Source organism: Primulina huaijiensis, chromosome 16 (assembly GCF_012295235.1).
Source record: "Primulina huaijiensis isolate GDHJ02 chromosome 16, ASM1229523v2, whole genome shotgun sequence".
Lineage (NCBI taxonomy): Eukaryota > Viridiplantae > Streptophyta > Magnoliopsida > Lamiales > Gesneriaceae > Primulina > Primulina huaijiensis.
In genome coordinates, this window is record NC_133321.1 from 350982 (window position 1) to 362663 (window position 11682).

General features: G+C 34.9%; 2 protein-coding genes across 5 annotated transcripts; one reads left to right on the top strand and one right to left on the bottom strand.

Annotated features, from left to right (window-relative positions):
- Nucleotides 1-320: 320 nt before the first annotated feature.
- Nucleotides 321-4639, top strand: LOC140961351 (uncharacterized). Of its 2 annotated transcripts, none has more exons than XM_073419822.1 (3): nt 321-443; nt 1599-2381; nt 2502-4639. In XM_073419822.1, the coding sequence occupies exons 2-3, from the start codon at nt 1599-1601 to the stop codon at nt 4341-4343; spliced, it is 2625 nt and encodes an 874-aa protein (XP_073275923.1). In that variant the 5' UTR covers nt 321-443; the 3' UTR covers nt 4344-4639. The 2 variants fall into 2 exon arrangements, with proteins under 2 accessions (XP_073275923.1, XP_073275924.1); XM_073419823.1 differs by having other exon boundaries at nt 391-486.
- Nucleotides 4640-4710: 71 nt separating this feature from the next.
- LOC140961352 (mitochondrial thiamine diphosphate carrier 2-like) lies at nt 4711-9613 on the bottom strand. Of its 3 annotated transcripts, none has more exons than XM_073419826.1 (8): nt 9487-9613; nt 9028-9161; nt 8628-8744; nt 8182-8293; nt 7298-7425; nt 6769-6921; nt 6520-6660; nt 4711-5084 (listed from the first exon to the last, which is right to left on the bottom strand). In XM_073419826.1, exons 2-8 carry the CDS (start codon nt 9142-9144, stop codon nt 4866-4868), a joined length of 987 nt encoding a protein of 328 aa, XP_073275927.1. In that variant the 5' UTR covers nt 9145-9161; nt 9487-9613; the 3' UTR covers nt 4711-4865. The 3 variants fall into 3 exon arrangements, with proteins under 3 accessions (XP_073275927.1, XP_073275925.1, XP_073275926.1); XM_073419824.1 differs by having other exon boundaries at nt 9028-9171; XM_073419825.1 differs by lacking the exon at nt 9487-9613 and adding an exon at nt 9261-9305 and having other exon boundaries at nt 9028-9171.
- Between the last annotated feature and the right edge of the window lie 2069 nt (nt 9614-11682).

The window sequence follows — 11682 nt, forward strand, 5'->3', positions numbered from 1 at the left end:
ATTTTCCTTTACTAGAAAGAAAGATGGAGTAAATATTAATCTTCAAATCAAATAAAATAAACGTATTAAAGATTAATTAAATAAGATAAAAAAATATCGAATTCCCATTTAGAAGAAAAACCATTCAACTATTATCAAATCGGGTCAACTTATTGGAAAACAAAGAAAAGAAATCCATCCAAATTACTATATAGCTTGTAATAAATTTATATTATATATAAAAAAACAATAATTTAATTTAATTAACTACCAAAATAGATGTATTTAATATAATCTAACATAATAAATAAAATAAAATAAAATTTGTACGCAGCAGCAATCTCTCTTTTCCACAAACCAACAAAGCAAAAGAAAAAGAAAAAAAAAAAAGACTGGTGTATGTGTATTTCCTCTCTTCGATTCATGAAGTGTATAATTTTCTGAAAGAAGAAAAGAAAACCCAGGTTTTACTCTCTCCATTCCCTTCTTCTCGTATGTTTATACAAGGTTCATATGCATATTGGATGAACGAACTGTTTGTATTTTTCTTGCGTCTTTGTATGACCACTTGTGATGTGTTTGTTGTTTTCTTTTCTTCGCATTCCATACCCATTTTCCCAGCTTTCTTTCACGCGTGTCTTTCATGCTTGTCTTACTTACATCTGTTTGTGTGCGTGTTTTGTGTGTTGAAGATGTTTTCTTGGCTCCAGAGAGACGGTGGTTGTGGGAATATAACGAGTTCTCAAGTGTTTGAGGTGTTAAATTTTGTGGGATCACATTGGTATTTCCAGTGAAGTTGGTGCCTTTATTCAGAGTTGGGATTTTTTTGCATCTTTTTTGTTTTGAATTTCGGCGTTGCTCGGTATTTGTCCATGAAATTGGAAGTTGCTAAAATTAAGGTTCTTGGCTTGGCTTGGTTCGATTGGGAATTGAGATTGACTTGGGTTTTCTTGGTTTGGGATCATTGAGTTTTTGGTGATAACGATGTTGTCTCTTATGTCTTGAAAAATAGGTCTGACGTTTTCTTTCATTGATGTTTGCTTGCTGGCTTTTGAAAATTTTGTTCTCCAGAGGATCCGTTTTTCAAGTGTTACGATTTCCAAGAAAATGATTGCGAGTTTTCTTTTGTTTTGCACTTTATGCAGTTGTATTTTGTGGCAAATTTTATATTTATAATCTGTTATTTGTTTCTAAACCTTAAATCATGGCAAAAATTCCATCTTGCATTTCATATTGTTTGCCTCTCCACAGCATGCTAACAAGAAGCATCTGAAGTTCCGAACTTGTTCCTCCGATTCCTTACATTGCTGTGCATCTATTATATTTCCTGTTTGTTATAAAGGTTATTTATAAACAAACAATTGGAGCATAAAGTTTATTCGATAATTCTGCATGTCATCTCATATTTAGTACAAATACAGCTCTTTTTTATTAAAATCCCAAGTTACATTATTCTGCTAGTTTACAAGTTTCTTTATTCCAATTATCCAAGATCAATTTGTATCATTTGATGTGTTACTATTTCTGTTATTTTACCAATGTTTCTGTAACTTTCTATAGACTCGCGTGAAGCTACCATTTCTGTTATTTCTAATAGAAAATTGTCATGTCCACAACAGATGGCATCATTTCATGTAGATCAAAATAGAGATTGTTCTGATAAGATGCACGATGTGCAGTTGCATCCATTAAATTTTGATGACTTCGGTGAGACGGAGACCTTACCTCGAATTTCATCTAATTCTGCTGACTCATGTGACGAGTTTGGGGAGCCAGATATTCTTCCTCGAATTGGAGATCAGTATCAAGTTCAAATTCCAGATCTTATTGGAGCTACCAGTTATATCTCTCAAAATACCTTGATTGGCTCGCCAGTTCCTTCCACATCCATGGATCAGGTGAAGAAAGAAGTCAAAATAGAGACTTATTCAGAACAGAAGAATGTCATTAAAAGTGAGACTGATTCAAATTGCGACATCTTAAATATCGGTAATAATCCTTTATATCATCCAAAGAATCCTACAGGGAAGTCACATGACCTATCATCGATAGAGAAATTACGTCAGTGCGGTGATCAAGGGGATCTCATGGCTCCTGGATTATCAAGTGAATATTGGAGTGATGCTGAAAAGGCTGGCTTTCTTCTTGCTCTATATGCGTTTGAGAAGAATTTTGTTGAGGTGAGGCGGTTCATTGAAACAAAAGAAATGGGTGTGATACTATCATTTTATTATGGGGAATTTTATGGTACCAATGTCTACCGTAAATGGTCGGAAAGCCGAAAGACAAAAAGCAAGAAATGTGTTTATGGCCGGAAGATATTTTCTGGATTGAGGCAGCAGGAGCTGATATCTCGTATACTTCCTGGTTTGTCAGAAGAATGTCAAAGCGCCTTATTGGAGGTACTGCTGAAATTTATTTTGGTGTAAACTCAATGATGACAGACTTCCATGCATAAAAGCATATATAACGGGAGGACTATTTTAAAATTCTACTAATGTTTGCATTTTATCCTATGACAGGTGTGTAAGAGATTTGGGGATGAAAAAATGTCACTAGCCGAGTATCTTACTTCTTTGAAGGCCATGATTGGTATGGGTGCTCTTGTGGAAGCTGTTGGGATTGGTACAGGAAAACAAGATCTTACAAGAATGGCCATGGAACCTTCAAGGTCCAATCAAGCTGTCCAAATGCGGCCTGAGATACCTACTGGAAAAGCATGTTCCTCTCTTACAACCGATGAAATCATTAAATTCCTAAGCGGAGACTACAGATTGAGCAAAGCTCGGTCAAACGATTTGTTCTGGGAAGCAATTTGGCCACGTTTGTTGGCGAGAGGTTGGCACTCAGAGCAGCCTAAAGATCAGGTATATACTGTTGGTTCTAAGCATTGTTTGGTTTTCCTTGTACCTGGTGTTCAGAAATTCTCAAGAAGGAAACTTGTGAAAGGAGATCACTATTTTGACTCGGTGACTGACGTTTTAAGTAAAGTTGCTAAAGAGCCAGAGTTAATTGAGCTCCGCACTGAAGAAGATGGCAATAACAAGGACCAAGAAGATCATAAATGCACTAGTGGAAGGGAGGTGGAAGAAGATGATAGTGATCAGTCTTCAAGACAACGGCATTTTTATCTCCAACCTCGAACTCCCATTCGTAATTCTGGTGCGATCAAGTTTACTGTTGTAGATACAAGCCTCTCTGATGGCAAAGTAAGAGAAATAAGAAGCCTTCCGACTGAACTTTCTAATATTTTGACTTATGGGAAACGAACAACTGTTATGGATGAGGATTCCTCTGATGAGAGTGCATATGAATCTGAAACTTTCAGCAATGTTTTGCTTAATGCATCTGTGGTGGATAAGGTTGGTGTCAGATCAAATAAATCTGGTGCAGAAATGCTGCCTGGCAAGAAAGACCATGTAGGTGGTACAATGCATCAAGATTCTCATGATGTTTCTAGCGATCTCTCTCTCATTAGCCTGAAGAGAAAGAAGAATTTACGTGAGAATAAGGAATCAAGAAAGATAGTAGCACCCGTGTTGAGCCGGAAGCTGAAGAAAGGAAATAAGCCATATACGGCTCCCACCACAAAACAGTGTAGGAAATTAATTTCTGGTTGTCGTGAGGACACTAGAGACCATATGACACGTACTTTGGCATCCACCAGATTGGATAATGAGATTTCGAGTTGCTGCTCAGGGATTCACGACTCTACTGAGAATTTTTCTTCTGAGACGGGACCATGTCAGAATAAGTTGGCATCCACCGCTTCACCAAATGGTAGTGCCAATGAGAATGTAGAATGTAATCCTAATACCTCTGTTCACTCGACAGAATTTGCTCTAGTGAACCCGCATTCTCAGACGTTGATCGACCTTAACTTGCCTCAAGTTTTCCCGGACTTAGAGAATGGTGTCTTCACTACTGAGTCAAGTAAAGAGCAAGATAACTGTATACACAAGACAGATGAACAACGTTTACCAAAGGTGTCCCTTATCCAGGCCACATCTGAGCAGCAGTCAACAGTGAATTCTCTGAGACATGGCACAAGGAACCGACCTCCAACAACTAAAGCTCTGGAAGCTCGAGCGAATGGATATTTGACCGTAAATCGAAGGCGGAAAAGTAAGGACACCGGTTGGCAAGAAGATCCATCGTCAAGACCTTTGCAGCGTAACTGTGTTATGGTAGGTCGTGATGAGTCATCCGACTGCATTTTTGGCAATTCGCAGAGTGAAAAAGCTGAGAATGGTGCACTTGATAGTGGAAATTGTAACATGCTTGGCAAACTTCAAACACAGCCTGTGGCAAATGAGGAGTCGGTTGAGGACAAGTTGGCTCGGAACTCAAGCCACGGGAACTGAAATTCATGCTGATGATTTTACCTGTTGTCATATGCTTGGGAGTTCTTGGGACATTAACAGATGATATTCCAGTGTTGGAGATGATGCTTTGCATAATTGCATTGCTCGTGCTGTTAACAATCAGAAAATCCATATGGATAAGCTTCTTGTTTTGTTTTATTTTCCTTTAAAGTGTAATGTTTACATGAATTTTGTTCATACCTCCATATTCTTATTCCTTGTGTCTACTATTTACTTTTTTCTGACGTCTAATGATTATAGTATTATTTGCAAATTGCAAGATAGAATCAGAGGTCGAGTTTTGCGCGCCAAACAGTAACATGTATGTAATGCTTCTTAGATACAAAACGTGAAAACCTGTGAACCATTCCCGAATCAAATCATATATAGAAACCAGCGCTGTTTCTTTAAGGGGGGATGATAAGTCTAGAAGTGAGGAGAAAAAATGGAAAAAGGGAGTTCATTAAATGAAACAAATGAAGGGCTAAAGAAAGGGCCCACAAAAAGAGAGAACTGATAAATTCAAATCAAAAGGGACTGCAGCCAGTCCGATGAAAATTCATAAGCAACAAAAGTTACAGCACTAGCAGGCGCTGCTTTGACAACAGATGGGGTGATGCCCTTATAAAGACCGGCCCAACCCTCTGCATGCAAAATTTGCTTGAGAGCATGATACATATTTCTGTAAGCGTGATGCTTTACTCCAGCTCCATATCTTGGATCCCTTCGCAGTCCTTCTATCTGCAAATGAATTACACGTGAATATGAGGTAGAATAGGGAAAAGAGATCAATAATCTAACCATGTATAAGTGATATTACATCATACACGGATTGCTTATCCGCTGTTGTAAACATTAATATTATTATAATAAAATATTGTTTCTTCTAAAAAAAAAAAAAAAAAAATTACATCATACATATCTCCACCGTAAAGGCTGAAGTCAATGTCGTGTAAAACCCAGTATTGGGACTCGGGCATTCGTGGTCGGAGAGAATCTTAAATCCAGATCATTGTCCCTAACAAAGTTGTTACAAGTGTGCGCTTGGCTGCGCATCGCCGCCTATGTAATAACCCAGGCGCAGCACTTGAAACTTATGCGCGCGCCTCTGTCTAGGGGCGAGACATCCGAGAGGCGCATAAACGTGCACTTTAAAGAAATGAGTTCATATTTTGTAGTTAAATAAAAATTAACTCAAGTCCAACCAATTTTGAAGCCCGATTAGCAAATTCATGGCTATTTAATGATAAAAAACCATATCGCCACTCATTAATGCAAGACATTTTTATCAGAAAATTCGGAAGTACTCTATGCAGACTTTTATTATAATATTCCCCTTATTGTCAATATTTTTATCGAATATGATTATCTACATTGTTACTGCTCATTACAGTATGACCATTATAAATCAAATTGTGTTATTTTGTTAAATAAAAAAGAAAAGAAAAACTAAAACAGAAAAAACAAACATATTTGAAGAAAGAGAAGCCAATAATACGGGTCTGCGATACAAATATGTTTTCCATCACAATGTAAATTCTTGTCATTCAATGATCTAATTTTTTCTAAACTCATGACTCACCATTGTTTTGGAAGATGATGAGGTTGATATAGTTGAAGAGGATGAAGAGAAATTTGATATTTAAAGTTTTTTTCTTTATATACTATGAATTTATGACTTATTCATGAATTTTAGATGATTAAAGTTTTTTCTTATTATGATTTACCGTAGATTATCTATTAATGAATTTTTATTTATATTGTTTGCTATCTTTGTGAAAAATACTTAATTTATGTAATATTATAGTATAAATCACTTTATATATATTGAATTTTAAAATTTATGTCAAATGCACTTTACTTCAATAAAGCGTACGCTTCGTCTTGTGACGGGCTCGGGCTCCAGGATACCCCAGCGCTTTAGTGTGCCTCGCGCATTAAATAACTATGGTCCCTAATCATCTCTCACTCATTTCACTTTGGGCCTATGTCTATCATATTAGTGTTTTCCTCAGTTATATTAGACTCGTTCTACTTTAAGAGATATGGCTTGATCCCCTCCATATATCATGCTTCACATCTATATATACAGGTTGTGATATGCCTTAAACTTCTGCCGCTTAACAAATTCTCTGGAAAAAACAAAACAACAGCTAAATAAGGCGAGGCGTCTCACCTGAAATCTTTTCTTAACAACATCAAGGGGATGGCACACAGTTTTAGCACATGTTCCAGCAGCCAAGCCACAAACAAATAGCTGGAAGCCAGTGAGGGAATCATCAGTTTGTCTCGTATAAGATCGGTCGTGGTTCCAAGCCTAGAGGATGGAAAGAACCAAATCAAGCGTAAGTCACATCCAGTTTTTACTATTTAATGAAAAAACTATTATCATTCATTACAAAGACGAGTAAAGAGAATAGTGCACCATTGTCCACCGTTTGAATGTATCGTAGGTTCCGAAATGCAAACCAGCATAAGGAACTATCTCAATCAGTGTAGGTGTCAATCCAGCATACAAACCTCGAATGCCCCGAGTTTCAAGTATGCCAACAAATGCAGCCCGCATGTTAGGGTAAACCTGATATCGCAAAACACCTTAATTATATACAAGCAATCATACACACTTCACGTGTGAAAATATCGAATAATTATATTTCGTTTTTATCAAATTTAGAAAATTGTTAAAACGTATAGAGAAAAACAAATTCCCATTAAGTTTAAAATTATATGGATAAATAACAAAAATAAATTATAATATTTATGAAACTACCCCGTTTGATACTTGTTATTTTAATTGAGCTTTTGGACTCCGTCTGTAACTAGTACAGCAACTCCAAGCCGACAATATCAGTAGATAAAATACCCAGTGTTGAGTGTTTTGAGATCAAACCTCAGAACTCATGGAAAAATATGATCTTTTCAACTCAAAATACTGATTGATGAAAGCTCAATACCTTTGGCTCTCCCTGTGAAGCTAGAACGGTTCTTAGAAGATCAAATGGATAGGAACCTACAGTAGCAGCACAGCCTGCTAATCCCCCGCTAACAAATGAAAGGTATGGGCTTAAATTAATGTGATCTTCTGCAAAAACGAAATAATAAGGAGACATGCTATTAGAAACTTCACTGTAAAAATAATTCCATTCACCTCAACAAAAAAACTCTCCCTCTAGAGCATATATCCTCTACTTATGTCTTTCGTGCTTTTTTTTGCCTCCTAAAAATCAGCAGTGTCGAGTTGGAAGGTTTGACAGGATCCTACTAATATGATAATGACAAATTAGCAATAATGTCTACTGGCAAGTTACATTGTCTACAGATGTAGGAAATATGAATACCAACACCACGAAGTAAAAAATTAAGTTTTGAAGGCAAACTCCAATTAAATAATTCATGTTTATAAGAGGAATTGATGTCATACATTGATTTAATTTTTTTGCATTTATAATCAATCATATAAAAAAAATCATATATCTAATTACCTAGTTAAAATAGAAATCTAACATAATTTAGTTTCAAAATTTTTCCTCATTTTCCTTTTCTTTAGTAGAATCAAGGTGTAACCACAGCATCCATGCATGCATTTTTTTTTTTTTTTTACAAAAACCAACAACAGATTTCATAGCATGTTTACATAGATGATGGACTCTACATGCTTTCTTCATGATCGTTGGGTATTAAAATATTGTATCCAAGCGAAAAATGAACCAATCTAAGCTACAACAGAAACTTCAACCTTATAAACGGAGAGGAGGAAAACAAAATTCAGTAGACACTGTAGTTAAACAATTGACATATCAATTGAAGCGGAAGCGGAAGCAGAGACATTACTACACACCTGACTTCGAAGAACCAGAAACTAAAGTCTTCACTTTGTGCAAAACAGCAAATTGAATAGCTGTATATGGCATAACCATCAGTAGGGCTGGAACATTTCCCCTCCAAAACCCCTGTCATGAAAAAAATTTGAGAACGAGGCAGGTTTGATAAAACTATCATGCAAAAGAACCATGAGAGCCGGTGGAAGCATAAACCATGGTTTATCCATGGAAAATCAATTTAAATATATATGATATACCATTTAAACCAGTTTATGAACTAATCATTATAGGTTTATATAAAAATTGATTATTATTAAAAAAAAATCACTCCCACTAAACCAGATCATAATGTTACCTACCCTTACTTAGATGTTTTAATTGCAGTGATCCAAATGGATGAGTTTACACAATGCCTAAAAATTATTCCAAAATCAAATAAATCTTAGTTCATGAGTAATAATACCCGTAAACCTTCCTCCCTAAATATGTCCTTGGTCGCTTGCAGCATCCCAGTATATTTTGATGGACCATTTGCATCTCGGCGAAGTAAAGCCCACTGTGAAATGGGTTCCAGCTGAACCTGCATACATAGATCTCATCGAATAATTTCACTCATCTTCATGTACAGGTATGAGAACATACAAATATATACGTTTACATGTGTCAGAAAGAGTTTTAATAATTAGATAACTCAACATGAATCCCTTTACTGAAACGCTCAGTCACAACACAACTAATCAGCCAAACAACAGGATAACACAAACAATACAGCTATTTGATCAAGTTTACTAAACCACATTTTTTTGGGTTACTATTAGTTACTGTAAAGTTCAAACTAACACTTTAAGTAAAAAAAACTCTACCTGGAATCTGATTTTAATTACATCCAGTGGAGACGTGACAGTTCTTGATACAGCACCTGATATTGCACCCGCGGTGGCATGAATCAAAGGCCCTTTCAGCTTCCCCTGATCTTCCATTCACCTCCTTCAATACACTACAAAAACCTACAAAAAAATATCAAATTTTCATGAACCAGACCCCGCTCTCATCAATTTCACTTTACTTCCCAAATCGACACCCAGAATCCAGATACCAGGAAAAGTAAAAAAATTCCTACACCAAGTCCCAACAAATGAAAACTGCACTAAAACATTAAAAAGGCGCCAATTTTTTGTCAGAATCATAAAAAATTACAGGTTTGTTGAATATATGCTCACGAATGGACAAATAGTAAGCATTTGCAGGCAAAGAACAAACCGTTAAACGAATAAAGATAATAGTTTTCTCCTCTAAGAAATTTGGAAAAAAAAAACACATACCTGCGCGAACGAGGGAAGAAAGAGAGCAGCCACCATTGACAATCTGAGAGAGTCGAAAATGTTTTGTATATATATGTTCGTGCCAGAAGAAAGAAACTGAGTTTTTTCGTTGCTCTCCGCCAACAAAATCTATTTGGACGTAAATTTTATATTAAAATAGATCAATTTCTGTATCAAATACAACTTTCAACTCCAACCCATTTACTTCAAATTTTACACCAAAAAAATATTTTCAAAATATTTTTTTTATTTATATTATTTATAAATCATTAAATCGAATTATTCTTTAATTATTAATAATTAACATAAATAAATATTTAAAAAATCAATAATTATTATTTTAAAATTTTATGTTTAGTATCTCATTATTAAAATAATATTTTATTATTATTTAAATAATATTTATATTTAAGAATAAACAATAAAATTAATACATATTTATTTAAAAATAAACAATAAAATAATACATATTTATAATAATTAAAACAAAAAAATAAAAATAAGTAAATAACCTCTTGCGCCAAATTTGGCTCCATTGGAGTCAATTTTTGCCATTTTGGTGCAAATGTTCGAAATGCCTTTAGAAAATTTGGGTGAGGTAAAAGCCCCGATGTCGAGGCTTTGAAAAAAGTCGTCTCGATCGATATTACAACTAAAAACGAATATATATAATATAAAAATTAATATTTTTTAATTAGATAAATTCAGTCAAAAAATTGTCATGTACAACATATTCATTTGTGATTATATCATACAGTATAGTATTTTGTAAAGTTTAGGATTTACTTGGGTGCGTTGGTATATGATGACTCGTAATAAAAAATTGATAATTATATAATGTGATTAATTATGGTTAAGATTATTGATTTGGATATAACGGTAATAATAATAAAAATCTATTATTGTGATATATCAAAGTCTTTTAACAAAAACATATCATTGTGATTAGGAAAAAGCTATCATTGTGATAGAAAGGGTGACATAGGAGCATTTAAATTCTCCGAACATCCGTAAAAAATTTGTGTGTTCATTTCAATTATACTGTCAGTTTTACATCATAGGAGCATTTAAATTCTCCGAACATCCGTAAAAAATTTGTGTGTTCATTTCAATTATACTGTCAGTTTTACATTATACCATTTCTTAGTATTCAATCTGTATTTTAGTCTAATTCCGTATTTTTATCAGTTGACTGATTTATATCGATAAAAAAGATTTCAGGATCAGTTCTTCAGAGAACTGATTCGTATTCTAAAATGAGAACAAAAATACAGAGTGTTTATTCAACTCCCCCTTCTAAACACTCTAACTACCTTAACCGATCCTATCAAGTGGTATCGGAGCGGTTATTTTTGTCTTGAATACTCTCACGCTCAAACTGATACTAAAAATCATGTCATCATTCAACAAGATTCCAATGTTCTCCATGGAAGAATTTGACTATTGGAAGATCAGAATGCAAGCTCATCTAGCTGCCTGACATGTGGTATGTCATAACAGATGGACCCATGAAGATCATGAAATCTGACACAACTGTTGCTCTGACTGATGGAGCACTATATCGAATAGAGAAGCCACGAGATGATTGGACTTCAGAAGGTAAGAGAAAGGCTAATTTAGACAATGTTGCCAAGGACATCTTGTGTAAGACTCTGGACAAAAACACTTTTAGCAAAATCAAAATATGTAAATCAGCTAAGGAAATCAGGGAAAAGCTGATTCAGCTATGTGAAGGAAATGAGCAGACAAAAGAAAACAAGCTGTCAGTTGCTGTTCAGACATTTGATAATATCAAGATGAAAGCAGGAGAATTGATGAATGATTTTGATGAAAGAGTTAGCAACATAGTGAACAAGCTGAATGTACTTGGAAGAGTGCACTCAAATAAAGAGATTGCCCTGAAAGTAATGTGTGGCCTTCCCAAAGAGTGGGATGTTTAAACCATGGCCATTAGAAAATCTAAAGATTTGAACAAGATGTAATTACATGACCTATTTGCAGATCTGAAAGCCTATGATTTTGATATGCAAACCAGAGAATGCGAGCCAAACATTCCACCAGTTACAACTTCTCTAAGCGCACTGAAACTAGAACCAGCAGTTTCAGTTGAGAAGTCATCATAACAGCTAAGTAATGATGCAATGTCATTATTTGTGATAAAGTTTGGAAAGTTCACAAGAAATAATAAAGGTTCTT